Genomic DNA, 16,380 nt, shown 5'->3' with positions numbered 1-16,380 from the left:
TTAATCAAAAGAATTTGTCCTCTTTTTTGGGTTGGTGTGATCATACAATAAGCAATGTCAATGAACTGAAAAAAAGAATTGCGAGGATAATTAGACATTGCAGTTGGTTTTCCCTGATGGTAAAATTATACATTCAAACTCATAAATATTTGGTTCACTGTTTATCAGTAAATTACAGAAAACTTTCAGATTTTCCCCTAATTCTGCCTTGGTAAAATATCAATCCAGAATTATACCAGAATCGTGTTGATGGCTACAGAACCATCAACAGAGCTTTGCAGAGCATTGAATCCTCTGCAAAGTTTATCCATATATTAGAGGGGTTATTTAATTATGACAAATTTCTTGTTTTTAAAATTTAAGTTGGTTGTTCTATAATCATTCCACCTCCCAAAATGAATATAACATTCATGTCCATCATGATGTATCAAAACCTCTGGATGGCCCTTCAACTTGTTCAATTAAATTCGTCACACAAGAGCCATTGACTTAAAAGTGTTTACAGAATTCTATTTTATTTCCGGAAATTGATTTTGCAACTACAAAATAAAAGCAGTTTGACTTCGATGGTCACGTGACGCCACTGTTTACAGACATCCGGAGAAACATGGAGGACACCATTGGCAGTAATCCCCCATCTCTCGGATTTTTAGAGAAATTGAAGTCTTGGCTTTCCTGGTCATGGACTTACGTATGCTTCGTTTGGTTCGGCATGGTGCTGATTATGGTATATGTCGTGTGGAGTCCGCTGAAACTGCAGGAAACTCTTACTTCAGGTAAATTATTGCAGTTTGATGCTAGCTGCTGTTAGCCTTAGGGTTTGTAGCTTTTATCTCAGCAGCCGTTATTTTGACAGCTCGTTGTTTGTGTGGTGAGTACACGAACAAAGATGGTCTTTTGTGCGGAATTTGTCTGTTTAGTTACATTCTATCATGTGATATTTAACATTTTTCCCATTCTTAATGAATATTTTTATTTTTTTAGAAGTATGCTCTTTACATTAGTCGGTTAAATTAGCTAAATAGCGTCAAATGCGACAGCAGATATTTTATTGTCATATAAATGCAAAAAAGTAGTTATGTTTGAACTTTCATTTATTGTCATATTGAGAAACGACACGGAACAGCACATTTKTGTGGTTTAGGTTGCACAAATCTGACTGCTCTACTTCATGTTTGTCTTTCAGCTTCAGTGTTTCTGAACACTCTCACTCCTAAATTCTACGTGGCTCTCACCGGAACCTCTTCCCTTATCTCTGGTCTTATCCTTGTAAGTTTCCAACTCGACTATTAAAGCTTTTTATTTATGCTATCTCGGTGCTAACTTTTCACCCTCTGAAGGATACACCATCGCCATCCAAAGGGCTTTTGTTCTGCACATCTTTAGTGGGTATAAAAAGTTGAAACAGCCCTGTTAAAGAGATTAAGACATCACTTTTCTTTTCTGGAACACACTGTCTTCCCACCTTCCTTTGTCAGGTGGAAAGTGCCAATGGCTTGAAAATAATTTTGTGCATATCTTATCAATGACACCTTTTGGCAAATTGACCCTTATGGTGCTTTGGGAGCTGTCGGTGGACCTTGACTTTGACTTTAAAATGTAACTTAAGAAAATATTAAGAAAACCCAAAACGAGCAGGTGAACTTTATTTAGGGTTGATCATAAGCACTTTAAATGATGGTAAATTTATGCACTCCCAACAGGTGTTGAMTGTAATGGTTAATTATGAACAAAGCCAAATACCCAGTTATAGGAGTGTGTGCACATCTACAGAACCACATTWAAATTTTTATGATTTTTTTTTTACTTGACCAAGACTTTTAATAACTACTGTGGATGCATGTCTGTAATGGAATTCCAATTTCAAAACACGATCCCTCAATGAAAGTTCTAGGTTAGTTTCAGTTAGTCAAAACAATTGTAAAAGTATTTTATTCTGYCTGAATTTAACTCTTTAAACACTTGTCAATATTCCTTTTAAACCATTTTCTAAAAGTTTTGTTTTCGGATCAACATAATGACTCACAAATGTTCAATTTCTTTTCACATATTTTGATACATTGCTATTTCTCTTTAACCCTTCATCTACCACCTTCTATTTGTGTCTTTTTGAATTTATTTAAACATGAGTATTTTTAATTGATTGTTTTGCATTGTTAAGATTTAGAATTATTGKCATGCTCTCTAATGTTAGTTTATAATGACATGAGAATATAACTATTGCTTTATATTTGTTTCTCTTCAATGCTTTTTTTTTTTTACTTGGAACAGATTTTTGAGTGGTGGTATTTTCGCAAATATGGCACGTCCTTTATTGAGCAAGTGTCTGTGAGCCACCTGCGTCCTCTGCTGGGTGGGGTGGAGAGCAGCTCRTCAACTGGTCTCTTCTCATCAGTTAATGGAGAGGCAGATTCCAGACCCAGTGTTTCTGGTAAATMAATATGAGCTTTGTGTATTTAAAAGCAGTAGGAATCTTAATACTCCATGTGCTGACAAGTTGTCCTGCTTTTGATAGATTGCAAGGTCTGGAGGAATCCTTTAAACCTTTTCAGAGGAGCAGAATAYAACAGGTATGTATGACAATAACTAGCTGCTGTTTTAAGTCATCTAAAAATTATAATTCATGAYAGAAACCACACTTTATTAAATATATTATTTATGAGTGAGAAATTGTACTTATTTTAGTTTAAGTTTCTGGTGAAATATGTATGTACTGCAGGTACACCTGGGTGACAGGGAAGGAACCTTTGACCTATTATGATATGAACCTTTCTGCTCAAGATCATCAGACCTTTTTCACAGGAGATACTCAACAGTTAAGGCCAGAGGATGCAGGTTTGTTAGACGTTACTTCTAACTCATTGTTAAATAACCCTCATAAACCTTAGCTCGTTATATCTCCGTAGTGATGCAGAAGGCATGGAGAGAGAGAAATCCTCAGGCCAGGATCAGAGCTGCTTACCAGGCCATAGAAATGAACCATGAGTAAGTTCTACTTTTACACAGCTGCCAATCATGTCCCAGATCATGCTACTGAAACTTCAAAAATCACAACATAAATCYATAGTTTTTAGGGATTTACATTAGTATTTGACCTGTCGAAGCTATTGAAGAGAAAATGTATACATTTTAATCACTTGATTGGTGATAACCTAATAATAACAGTACAATGACACAGCTCCTATGACACAGATGTGTCATAGGAGCTTGTTTGCATATCTGATGAATCGTCTTGAATATATGTTTTTTTTTTCCCCCTTTCTTATAAATTATGCTATTTTACATTGGGTACATCTGCAAAAAACAGTAGTTTCTAGTTGTCAAATTCAAAAGAGATATTTTGGGTGTTTTTTGTTCATTTTTGTGCATGTTTGCATGTGCAGATGTGCTGCTGCATACGTGCTGCTAGCAGAAGAGGAAGCCACAACCATCACAGAAGCTGAACGCCTCTTTAGAAAAGCACTGAGTTTTGGTAAGGATGGACGCGACTGAACAGTGATTCCTGAAATCCAAAAGCTGATCAATTAAAATGCAAGTCCCCAAAGTTGGTGAATATACTCAGCAAAGTATTTGTCCATGGTAATGGATGTAGTCAAGTGCAATGTAAAATTCTGCATGCTCTTTTGCAACACCAGATCTCAAATGTGTAAAGTATTGACTTTAGTCTGCAGTTGGTTCATTAATTTCTGTAAAGAGCTGTGCAATTATATATTGCTGTAACTTTGACCTCTGCTAATTAGCAGCTTCTTCTATATTCGTTCTGTTTACTGGATGCATATGTTAATTCTACTTGTGTTCCGCATTTTTTAACACTTCTTGAACACTGCATATGTCTTCTTTGCGACCTACAGCTGGGAAAGATATCAATCTACTGGTTTACATTAAACGCAGACTGGCGATGTGTGCACGCAAACTGGGCCGGATTAAAGAAGCAGTAAAAATGATGAGAGATGTGAGTTTCTCTCAAACAAATGCATATCTGTCCAAATGTATTTGTGTGTGTATATATATATATATATATATATATATTGTATATGTGTATATATATTGTATATGTGTATACACACACACAAAATACATTTCAGAATATGTAGTGCTAATGTGATTTAAAATCTCATTTCAGTTAATGAAAGAGTTCCCATTGTTGGGAATGCTAAATATACATGAAAATCTCTTGGAGGCACTATTGGAGCTTCAGGCATACGCTGATGTCCAAGCAGTCCTCGCAAAATATGATGGTAAGACTAAACGGAATGTTGAATATTTTGCAACTAGTCGTAGAAAGTAGCTCTGATGTCACAATAATTGTACAACATCCACAAAACTATTTCTGCTTTTATTTTAGATATTAGTTTGCCAAAATCTGCCACTATCTGCTACACATCTGCACTGCTGAAAGCACGGGCAGTTTCAGATAAGTATGTTCCTATTTGTCTTAACTAAGTAGTTGCTAATCTTGTAAATCATCTGCTGTCCATATCATTTAAACCCACTGTCTGTGACTTTTTTTCAGGTTTTCTCCAGAAGCAGCCTCTAGACGAGGGCTGAGCACAGCAGAGATGAATGCTGTGGAGGCGATACACAGAGCTGTTGAGTTCAATCCACATGTGCCAAAGGTCAGTAATAAGTATAAACTGGACCTCATGAAAGCTTTACATCAATGTAATAAGTGATATTTAACTATGAAATAATGGGCTGAACTCATCCTACTCATAAACCCTAAATACAAAGAAGTACCCTCTGACAATTCTATATTTTGAAATACCTGAATCATTTTCAATTTATTTTTTTTAATTGTCAGATGGAACAATAAGTGAAGCAATCAAGAACACTGTGTTTGCAGATAAAAGTGTTGACATACTGCTGACTCACCAGCAGATGTCAGTGTGGGTCATTGTACCTAAAATCTCAGCATATTCTCAGTTCAGACAAGCCTTGTTGAACTCTTTGACATATCTGTTCTTTTTTTTTTATTTCACGCTTGCTTAACAATGCTTTGAAACTGTACATGGTTTTTTTTGTTCAAATGTTCTGTTTAAAACATATCATAGCATAACAGAAGAGTTATGTTTTGCTGGATTTACATTGAACCGAAGGAACACGAAACTGTACCTGAATGYCTCTGTACGCCTCTTTTAAATGTTACATCAGTTGCATGTCTGTGATTAAATATCACAGAAATATACACAGTCACACATCCTCGTGTTCTAAAGAGGAGAGTGTGTTAGTTTGTGTGAATGTTAATGACACAACRTTCATTTATATTCATCATTTGTGTTTGTTTATTTGGATCTCCATTAGCCTTTGCCGTAACAATGGCTACTCTTCCTGTGTTCCACATCACTTTCGTTTTAAAGTGAGAGTCCTCATCTTCTTCCCCTGTCCTGGGAAGGAAGATGAGGAGAGATGGTGGGAGTCACCATCTCTCTTCTCAACACATACCCTCATTTTGCTTTCTTATCTTCCTATCTTCCCTTACCCCATCTTCATCCAAAACTGAGCACACTTTTCATCATGATATATTGGAGCGTTCAACATTTACTTTTTGACCCAGAATTGTCCTACATGCTCAGGGCTCCCTCCTTCTCTCTCATATAACAGTCTATGGTATGAAAATGCAAACACTGAAAAGTGGGGGCAGGGTGTTGTTTTGAGCTGTCTGCAACGTCTGATGGATGAGTGCACCTGTAACTCTGCCCTTTGTAGAAATGTTCTCATCTCTTGAGCTACAAAAGATGCCTTGCAACTATTCTGTCTGACATGTAGTCCCCTCTCAGTTTCTGATCCAAAACACTAATCACACATTAGTCACTTCTAGAAAACTAATTTGAAATGGATTTAAAAATCAATGAGTCTTGGAAAAACTCATGCCAAAATGTAAWTACATTTGTTTTGCCGTAATTACATTTCTTGTTTAAAATAATCCACAAAAATCATTTATATTAGACTTAAAACAACTACATTAACAAATAAACAGATTTTTTTTTTTCAACAGTAGGAGTAAAGCCCTAATCTCCCAAAGCCTGGGTCCTTTTTGTTGTGGCACCTGTGGTTGAGAGAGGATCTGAAAATTGTGGGTTTGAATTAAGATTTCTCGATGTGCCCCTGCGCAAGACACTTAACTCAAAGTTGTCTAATAATTTGCTTATCGGCATGTGAATAGATGAATCTGGCCCTAATGTAAAGTAAGTGAACTGTATGAGCAGAAAAACCTTATATGATTTCAGTTTAGCATTTGTTATTATGATCAAAGTGTATTTTTGTGTCACTGGTACTGTTCAGATCTGATTTACATGAAAACACTGCTTACAAAAGCATTGTGGCCATTTAGGATGCATCACGTGTGACTTGATAACAATCCGGTCTGGTTTAAATATCAGAGCTGCAATGAAGTAAAACAAACAAATTAGAGGGGCATTTCTTTTTTCTTTCTTTTTGTCTCTTCAAAAATGAAAATAAATGTAAATTTTGCATGCACATGTACTGTATGTCTGAAAGAAAAAGAAACTGGTAAATGCCTTTCCCCTATTTCCAGCAGTTGGATATGCACMGCCCCCAGCTACTGCATTAACACCCATATACTCAACACATCAGTATGTTTATTACTGATTTACAGGTGTGAATTTATGTAACCAGATGTCAAACGGTGCTTATGATTTTACAATGAGACAAATTAAATGAGTTTACAGCCTTTCTAAAGAGACCTGGAAAATTAAGACAGCTTTTTAGTAAACCTAGTGATCCATCCATCCATTTTCTTTACCCCTTGTCCCTTGGTGGGGTCGGGAGGGTTGCTGGTGCCCATCTCCAGCTAACGTTCCGGGCGAGAGGCGGGGTACACCCTGGACAGGTCGCCAGTCTGTCGCAGTAAACCTAATGATGATAATTTTTAATAAGCACAATAGCAATCTTACCTTTTTAAATAATTGTGTTCTCATTGATAAGGTATAGCATAGTCTATACAACTACTATAATAAATTACAACTRATGGCAGGATTACTAGAAACAAATATTTTTAATTCTATTATATCTTTTTGGATTATATTTCTTAAAAAGWAACTGACRTTGACCTTAAAGAGTATCCTAAAATGTTAGAAAATTGGCCAAGAGCTCTTCTGTAGTTGACTGTTGACACGTCTGGTGGTTAGAATCAGCTTGGTGACCTAACTAGATGTTTTTAAATGAATAAATTCATTGAGGATAAAGTGGTTTATATATGACGAGTGTGAGGAGAATATTATTCAAGGCTTTATTATTTGAGCTCGTTCAGGCTTGTCAAAGCCAGTAAAATGTCCACACAAGTAATCTTTATCCACATACAATTCAGTGTGGCTAAACGCTGTCGTCCTCGCACACAGCTGCTTTCCTTTTTTCTTCTCAGGTTTTCTATCTTGCCTCAAGTTCTCCTTTGTCGGTTTCTATTTTGTTCTCCTCCTCTTCTTGTAGTCTTCTATTAATCTTCATTTCTTTTTTCCATCTGTCTGCCAATTCTATTTAGCCAATGTATGAACTGGTATTTCGGAAACTCAACAGTTTTGTAAATGGTTGCAGAGCCAACTACACGTCCCTGCTACCTTGATCTGCTTTATATTTACATTTACAACCCCGTTTGGCAATCCACATTCATTTTTAAGCTTGCAGGGTGATCCAATTACAATTTTTTTTGCTAGTTTACTTCAGCAGCAGTTTTTCATCACAGAGCTTGAAATATGGACTTTTCATGTTGCCACCAAAATAGGCTATTCAGTTTGTAAATTGAGACACAGAAACAGGATTAAGTTAGTTTGAAACAAAGATGCATGAGGTTTGATTTTGACAGCAAAAATGGAGCAGCTATAGATATTTGCCATGTAGTTTCAGATTTACCCAAATGCTGAAAGGTTTCTGGTATTTTCCCTTCCTGTAGTAAAATTGGCTAAAGCTGTATGTTRATGAGTTTTTWAATCTTTTTATTTCAAGTTTCAAAAATGCATGCCCATCAATCATACAGCAACTACAAAGCTGATGTCATTGTTGCTTGTATGTCAGAGGCAAAAAGAGCCACAGAAGAAAATCAGACGGAGGCTTATGGGTTATGTTCTGGGCTTATGAGTGCCCCAGGATAAAAGGAGAACACATGAAACTCAATCCCTTCATCAAAGAGGCGGCTGGGACTAAAGAGCCAGACCTCAGAACAGGGTGGTGGTGGTGGGGTGTGTGACTAAGGTGTCACCAAGTCTAATGCCATGGCATGTGAGGAAGAACAGCTGAGCGGCTCTCTAAATGGTTAATCTTAAAACACAGAAGAGGCAGGTCTGCGCGACTGCTGTATACTCTCCGCTTGTTATCAACAGCACTTCAGTATGGGTAAAGACAGAAATAAAGCTGGGAAAAAAACCTACTTCACTTTTTCAAGATTATGTTACAGAAAGATTTTGCATTTGCTGACCTCTCCTTCCTTCCTCTAAAGGGTTGTTTCTGTCTGTGGGTTTCAAAATGTATCTTGTAGTGCTTATTTAGGACACAAATATGCAAAATTGATTTTTATTAGATTTTTAAATGGAGTTTTCTCCATGAWTTTTGACCTTTTGTCAATGGATGGATGCAACCTACATTTCTGATGAAAGATTTTTATGAAAGACGACTCCTCACATTGAAGAGATTTCAAAAGCAGCCTTAAGTCAATTTCCTGTSTTACCATGTTTGTTGGTGAATWWAAAAAAAACATGCCAATTTGTTTCAGAAAATTAAATGGCTGTTACGGGGTCTCTCATATTTTAAGTATGTGTATTATGTTTGTAAATGACATAYGGAGATAATATTGGCAAAGGCAACACTTTTCTGTTCATGTTGATCAAAGCGCTTTACATTTAAACCAGATTCACCCAATCCTACTTACAAACTTACACAAATAACTCACCTTTTGGATTGTAGGACMTCTATCTTCCCACTGATCCACAGTCATATAGGTTGTAGGTATAGTTCTTGTATTCTGGCATGGAAACTGCAGTACTGTCAGAAGTGTGCTTCTTTTTAAAGGATTATTTTTGTTGATTTAGTTTTTTTCATATTTAATGATCAACTAATTATCCAGGAAAAAAGTTCAATCGTATGATTGAATCAAAATGTAGACCAGGTTGACATCAGTTCAAGAGTTCAGCATGCAGAGAAACATGCACAGTCAGTGCAGTCCGAATGCCTGCTTAAGATTCACATAGGATGAGGCCATGTCATAAATGGGACATTGTTGTGAAATTTTGGTACTTGGGTAAGTTTTTTTTTTCCCAGATTGTATGTATGATATTTATGGCATGTATGATATTTATGACATCAGCATAGTTGCTATGCTGATGTCAAGGAATATTTTGGCAAGTCCAAGTAGTTTTTTGGCAGTCTGGCTTTGCTATAATTCAAATTGTGTATGCTTGCCATGTCAAATGCTAGGCAATGCTGGAACATTATTACTTAAAGCTATGCTTTTTTTTATTTGCCATTGAAACACAAAACAGATGTATAATAGAGGTAGAGCATATTTGTTTCCGGTGCTTTAATGAAGACAACAAAAAAAGACTTTTCATCATAGCAATGTTTGAAAACTGTCTTATGTGCATGCTACACATTCTTATTGATTCTTTCACATCCATGTGAAAGACTAAAACAACATAGAGAACATTAGAGGTTGTATACCTTGTGTGACTGTCAAACTGAGAGAAATGAAAAGAGAAGTTGTAGAAAGAGGAGGATGAGCCTGGTCAGGCTGGGCAAGCTGCGGTCCAGGGGGCGAGGGGTGAAGCAGCGTGGTCAGGCTGGTTGGCTGAGCCTCTGACCATGGAGGGGATTAGACAGGATTAACTCTGGGCCAACCTTCCCAAAGTGTCAGTCTGAGATCCAGAGCTCTGTGATGCTGGCCGCCTGGGAATCCAGCCCAGGGGGCCCCCAGCCTTGCACAGGGGCTTTGTTCTACAGACTCCCTTGCTACACTTGGCACCACAGAGGTAAATTATAGAGTGGCAGGTTCATCATCGTGCATCGAGCTAATAGTGACTTCCTTAACATTTGCATAATTTAACTAATATATGTATGACAGAAAAACATTAAACAAAACACCTTTACTTGTATTTCAAGAAGCTTGTCATCTGTTATTTCAGGCAGACTGCCTGTTTAGTCAGCTGTTGTCAACTCAGTGGTCAAAACTAATTCACTGAACAAACTTAGAGTTGGTAAAGAATAGAGGGCTGATCTGGACATGTTACACATTCATAAAATGAACTGTAACAATAACAGAAAGCTTGGGAACACCCCAGCCTCTCCCCCTCCATGCAATTGCAAAACAAGGCTCTCAAAAATACCTCACAAATACCTCACATGATGAAAATATATTTTCAGTCTGCAGGGAGTTTAGCAGGACGAGTTGCACAATTCGACTCAGTCAAATACTGACTGAGAATCTATTAGTGCAATAAAAGTAAACTATTGAAACTGCATAAAAGTGTCAGATTTTTCAAATKTTTATGCTTTTTAAATAGATACAATATTACACCACGTCAAATAAATTGATGCATTCATTTGAAAACAAGATTGTACGACTTTAATTTACAATTGGGTTGAAATATGCACTTCTTGTGTTCACATAAAAASATRGGTAATGTTTCCATCTGCTTTATTTTTCTCCTGCCTTTTTATGTCAGTTTTGTTTTCATTTTCTTGAAACATATGTCTATTTTTCATGTATGGTGATTGTGGCATCATGCTGTAGGAAGGCTTTTTCTCTGCGAAAATGGTTAGAATTAGTGAGAAGATGAATTTAGTAAACATACTTATGGGGTAAAAAAAAAACTAAACAAACTTGCATATTAAGACTTAAAACRTTGTAAAAAGTTAGAGATATTCCACAGAAAGACTCAAAACAAAAGGCCAAATACAAATATATGCCACACTTTTCAGCTCCTTACTTGTTAAACTTCTGAAAATTATATATAATTTTCCTTCCACTTCACATTTGGACACTACTTTTTATTGGTCTGTCTTACAAAATATCAATAAGGCACATTGGTGCTTTAGACAAAATGTGGCAATGTTCAAGAGGTATTGGTTTTTTGCAAAGCATCATATGACTMTGACTTGTGATCAGACCCCAAAACGAATTGGAGACCATGCAAGACAAACATTTAACATTATTCATCATTTTTTTATTTCCCATTTATAGTACTTGTTAGAGATGAAGAGCCTGATTCTGCCTCCCGAGCACATCTTAAAGAGGGGGGACAGTGAGGCAGTAGCATACGCTTTCTTCCACCTGCAACACTGGAAAAGAGCAGAAGGAGCCTTAAACCTGCTACACTGCACCTGGGAGGGCAGTATGTATCACTGTTTGTATTCTTGCTTTACCACAATCTAATTCTAGCAAATGTGTCCTTTTTTCCCTTTGTCACATTTTTTTTTTATAATTTCCTAATGTCTTGGATAAATCTTTGTTATAACCAGTTTCTGTCATTTCAGCCTTCCGGATAATTCCATACCCCTTGGAAAAGGGTCACCTATTTTACCCCTACCCAGGATGCACAGAAACGGCAGATAGAGAACTGCTCCCCTGTACGTTTCAGCAGCTTCAACCTGCTCTAGAAGGGTTTATCTTCCCTTTTTGAGCAATTTGGAACAATTATCTTCCCTTTATATCAATTTTCTGGGTGTATTTTTTTCTTATTTTTGTTCCAGCTTTTCATGAGGTGTCTGTATACCCAAAGAAAGAGCTTCCCTTCTTCATACTCTTCACAGCAGGCCTTTGCTCTTTCACTGCCATGCTGGCCATGCTCACACATCAGTTTCCTGAGCTCATGGGTGTTTTTGCCAAAGCAGTAAGTATTGTCATTGCGTAACTCTGACATATTATGAACATCTATTGATAGTGATTTTAAATATTTTAAATTAGTTATTTAGAAGTTAGTTATCTTCTGCTAATTTATGGGCTTTTTGTTGAAAATACATCACTTTCAGCTTCTGTCTTCAATGTCTGCCAGTACCATAAGCTTCATGGCAGCCTAACCTTTAAAGGCTATAAATGAGTGAATGGGTTCCTATTATAGTTATTTGTTACAGAAACTGTTTTTAACCACACTCTGTACTCTGGAGTAATCTTTAGTTTATGGTTGACTTGTTTATTACGTCTGACTACATAGACTCATTGGGCCTTCTTTCGTCACAGAAACAAGGTCATAGAGAACATGTTGTGCTCTTTGCTTTGTTTTATTAAAACTCGAGGGCAGAGTTTTACTCAACACCCAGGGTGCCTGGTTTGTGTAATGTTCTGTTAGAAAGCATGAAACCGTTAAGCTGAGGAATTCAGAGGTTAGCTCTGCCCTCTGAGGAGAAACAGATTTTAGTAAAGCTGCTGCTATGACTGCAGAGTTGTATTTACAGTCTGCAGGTTTTATTATTTATGGGTATCTGTCATGCATAATAAGTTGAATTATTTTATATTATTAAATTGGATTGGCTTTACAAGATGATTTACTGTTTTATTTAAATTATTGATGTGTCAAACGCATCAATCAAACTTGCGTAGCTTAATCAAGAATGCAACTTCCATCAGCAACTCGCTGCAGTTTTATTAGAAAATGTTCAGTGGTTTTCCAGGGCCTTTTACAGACTCGTTTTGTTTTTTCTTTTCTCTTTTTTTCRTTTTTATTCCTAAACCAGCTTTTATATAAAGAGACCCCTTTACAAGTATGAATGGATTTTGGATTAAAGGGGTTTATTATGCATTTTCCAGACACATAGTTCCATTCTTTAGCAYAATCATGCAAATATATTACCTTCAACTGCTATGTATATATCAAACATAACTTGATTAGAAATGTGACTTTGCACCATAGGTGCATTCAAAGCCTTGAAATTAGCCTTTGTCTTTTTAAGAGCATTTCAACACTCTACCTTCAACACGTCATCACAACAATGCATTTCCATGATACCTTTTGCAAGCGTTCACATGAGCTCAGCAGACGTACAGTTTCACCAGGTGTTTGCTAATTGCTGCTGCCCCTAGTCAGTGGGGGAGGAGCTGAGGAGGGGTGCTCTGTGTGGTGGAAGCTSAGCTGCTGACTGAAGCTCCAAGGTGGAGTTCTGTGGAAATAGGCGGCACATTGTGTGAGCAGGTGTTTAGGAACCTYTAAATGGTTGCCATGGGAGATTCAAGGATTGCTCTAACATGCATGAATGAGTCAAAACAATACCTTGGGAAAGACATTATAACATGATAAAAAGGTCTTCTATACTCTGTTCATATTCAGCCTTTTTTATTTCAGAACCAAGAAAGTTAAGGATYACTTATTTATTTGAAAGTACAGAACAGGAAGCATGAATTCAAATGGCTGATAAAGATGTAGTTGTCACTTCATCTGTTCTGAAGTCTGACCATTAGTATCATTGCAAATAGAGCTGTTTAGAGCTGCCTGATTATTTACACATAATATATCCAGTATATTTTGGTATTCCTCAACATAAAATCTGAGAAACTTTTGGCACGATGAATTAAGGCTTGGTGTTGCTTTTCCTTTACTTACAGTTCTTCAGCACACTCTTTGCACCGCTGGGCTTCTTTGCAGACAAAATGGAAAACTTCATGCCGTCCAGTTTTTGGCACCAGCTGACTCGGATTTGACTTCATCTCTGTCTCACTCAGTCATTCACGTGTACACACACACACACACACACACACACACACACACACACTTAATAAAAACACAAACACCAATCTCACTCAAAATTCTTGGACAAAAAGTGTTTGCTCTCCTGTCTTCAGCATTGCTGTCCACTTGCTGCATTGTTACTGATTATATTGGCCAGGGTTGTATCAACACAGCAATAACACTTCTAAGATGCTCTCCAACATGCTTCCAGCTAATAGGGGTTTTCCAAGAACTGATTTGGTGAATACCACTTACAACTAATTATCCTGTCATGTTGTTTGTATTGGTAAATTCAGGCATTTTTAGTTTTCATCAGAAAGCTACTGTTAAAATGAAATGATTAAGATCTGCATGTCCAATGCCCATTTAACCATTAGGTTTGTGTCTGTAAAAAGTCATGAAGGAAACTATATAATTTCTCATATGACGCATCTTCTTAGATGTGCCATATAATTGATCACTTTCCATTCTTTTTAAGCTAAACATGTACATGCCAAGCAGTCAGTATCTGATGTAAAAATAGATGTATTCCTGAAAATACAACTCTTTAAATTACTGAGAGGTGAAACCTAAGACTTATTCAATCACAAAGACTTTTAAATTAAGTCTCACTTAAAAACATTGACCTTGTTTTCAGATTTTATTACATTATTACATTGTCAGAACTAATTTGTCCAGTTGTAAATTATACTGACAAATCTTCACTTTGAGAGCATTTCCATAAGAACCATTATTGAAATAAAATGCCTTTGTTAGTATTCTATGCCACTGAACACATCTAGTTTGATTACAAATGATTCCTTAAAAATATAAACATAATTATTCTGTTGTTAAAGGGTTTAATGAACTGAAAAACTTTGCAATGGCTTTACTAATCCTTCGTATGCCCTTTCCAAATTGATTGTCCATCCTTTGGCTACACCAGTTCATGTGTGCAGAGTTGCAGGGATCTGGGGCCCATCGCCAATGGTCATTGAGTGGGAGGCGAGGTAAACCCTGAGCACAAATTGATAAAATGTATGGTAACCGATGACTWTGTTTCATTCCAAGCTGATTTTTAAAAGTTGATGGCAATATATCTACATTGTACTACTGAAATAAAGCAAGGCATGCTGAGGACAGGAGAATGTGTTCACAACTGTAATTACCTTCCAATGGGTTTGACAGCAAAACACCTACAATAAATGTCTCTTCCCTCTCATGTGTGATGTTTTTTTTAATATATATATATATATATATATATATATATATATACATACTGAAGTGGAATCAGCACCCCTATCCCTGTTGATTAAAAAAAAAAAAACTCCTACCACATGATGCTTAAAAAAAAAAAAACTCCTACCACATGATGCTTCCTCCTCAATATGTCACTTTAGAGATGATGTGCTCATGTGCTCAAGCTGAAACATGTTTTAGTTCATCCCTAATCTGAATAACAAGAATAGCCCAAACAAAGAGCACACTTGTATGTTAAATGCATGGGGTTCAGTGAAAACATTGTTGAGTTGTWAAGGTTTTTTCGGGATGAATGACAATTCTTTCTTCTGACAGTAAAAAAAACACATAAACCACTCTGTGCCCCTGGGACAGTTTTAGCTCTGAGATGTTGTTAAACTGAGATGCTGATTTGATATAACTTTGTTGGCRGAGAATTCCTTTGATGCCACTCCTGTTATATTTACAGACTTCAACTGGGATCACATGTGGAGAATAAGGCACCACACAAATTGTTTTAAGTATGAGTAATRGTTAACTGTTGTTCCTTTATTGTTGGCGCAATTCAGCCAATTAAACAATAAATCAAGACAGTAAGCTTTATTATTTTTGTCCTCTGAATGCCACAGTCACAAAGAAGTATAAAAGGAGCTTTGGTTCCTTAAAGATACCATGAGGTCTTTATTGGTAATAAATGAAGTGTGACTTGGTATAAAACCAGTCAAATATTTCTAGATGAGCTATGCAAAAGTAAATTGCATCTAAAATGGTACATAGACTGAACTTCTATAACTCTTTTCCAGTCATTGTGACCACTCAAAGCGCTTTGCACCAGAGTCACATTCACACACCAATACGCAGCYTGGGGTTAAGTGCCTTGCCCAGAGGCACATCRACATGTTTCATTAGGAAGCTTGAAATCTAACCTACAACCTTCCGATCGCAAGACAACTACTCTACTCACAAAGTATACAGACTTGTCAGGTGTACTTCAAGACCTTTGCCCTGTTTCCCCCTGGACCAAAGCTTCACTTGGACAAAAGAATCTGGCCTCAGTCCAACCTGAACAATTTCATCATCAGATAAAATTTATTTTGTTGAATGAAAAAAATACCTAAATTTAAAATGTCTTCATTAACATACTCAAAAGCTGAACTTTTAATACAGATCAAACCCAGGAGCGTTTTAAATCAGTCAGAAGTTATTGCTTACAACTTTCACCTTTCTAATCTTTAAGAAAAACAAACCCACCTCAGACTACTGAAGAAATTGAAAACAGACTATTTTACTTGTAATTGACTTTTGACTTGGTGTATCATTTGGCTTTGTTTAAAGCACTTTCTCTTGGCTGTTGTTCGCATTGCGTGGTCTTGAAACAATTTCTTCATTTTTAATGTTCGTAGCTTGTTGTCAAATTCATTTAGGTCCATAAACCCTTCTAAAGACTTGTGTCTGAGAAGGCCTAACACTGCTGCTTTACCAGATGTTAGGCTGTCAT

The 16,380-nt window shown here is 36.6% G+C and overlaps 1 protein-coding gene across 1 annotated transcript; it reads left to right on the top strand.

Annotated features, from left to right (window-relative positions):
- Nucleotides 1–593: 593 nt before the first annotated feature.
- LOC103464373 (suppressor of tumorigenicity 7 protein-like) lies at nt 594–14,865 on the top strand. Its single transcript, XM_008408422.1, has 15 exons — nt 594–776; nt 1,187–1,269; nt 2,272–2,431; nt 2,516–2,570; nt 2,720–2,835; nt 2,907–2,985; nt 3,384–3,472; nt 3,852–3,952; nt 4,124–4,238; nt 4,346–4,418; nt 4,514–4,616; nt 11,186–11,336; nt 11,479–11,571; nt 11,695–11,834; nt 13,541–14,865. Exons 1-15 carry the CDS (start codon nt 608–610, stop codon nt 13,634–13,636), a joined length of 1,623 nt encoding a protein of 540 aa, XP_008406644.1. The 5' UTR covers nt 594–607; the 3' UTR covers nt 13,637–14,865.
- The last annotated feature ends 1,515 nt before the right edge of the window (nt 14,866–16,380 follow it).

The sequence above is a fragment of the Poecilia reticulata genome, linkage group LG5 (assembly GCF_000633615.1).
Source record: "Poecilia reticulata strain Guanapo linkage group LG5, Guppy_female_1.0+MT, whole genome shotgun sequence".
NCBI classification, from domain to species: domain Eukaryota; kingdom Metazoa; phylum Chordata; class Actinopteri; order Cyprinodontiformes; family Poeciliidae; genus Poecilia; species Poecilia reticulata.
This window is presented reverse-complemented; position numbering and strand designations above follow the sequence as displayed.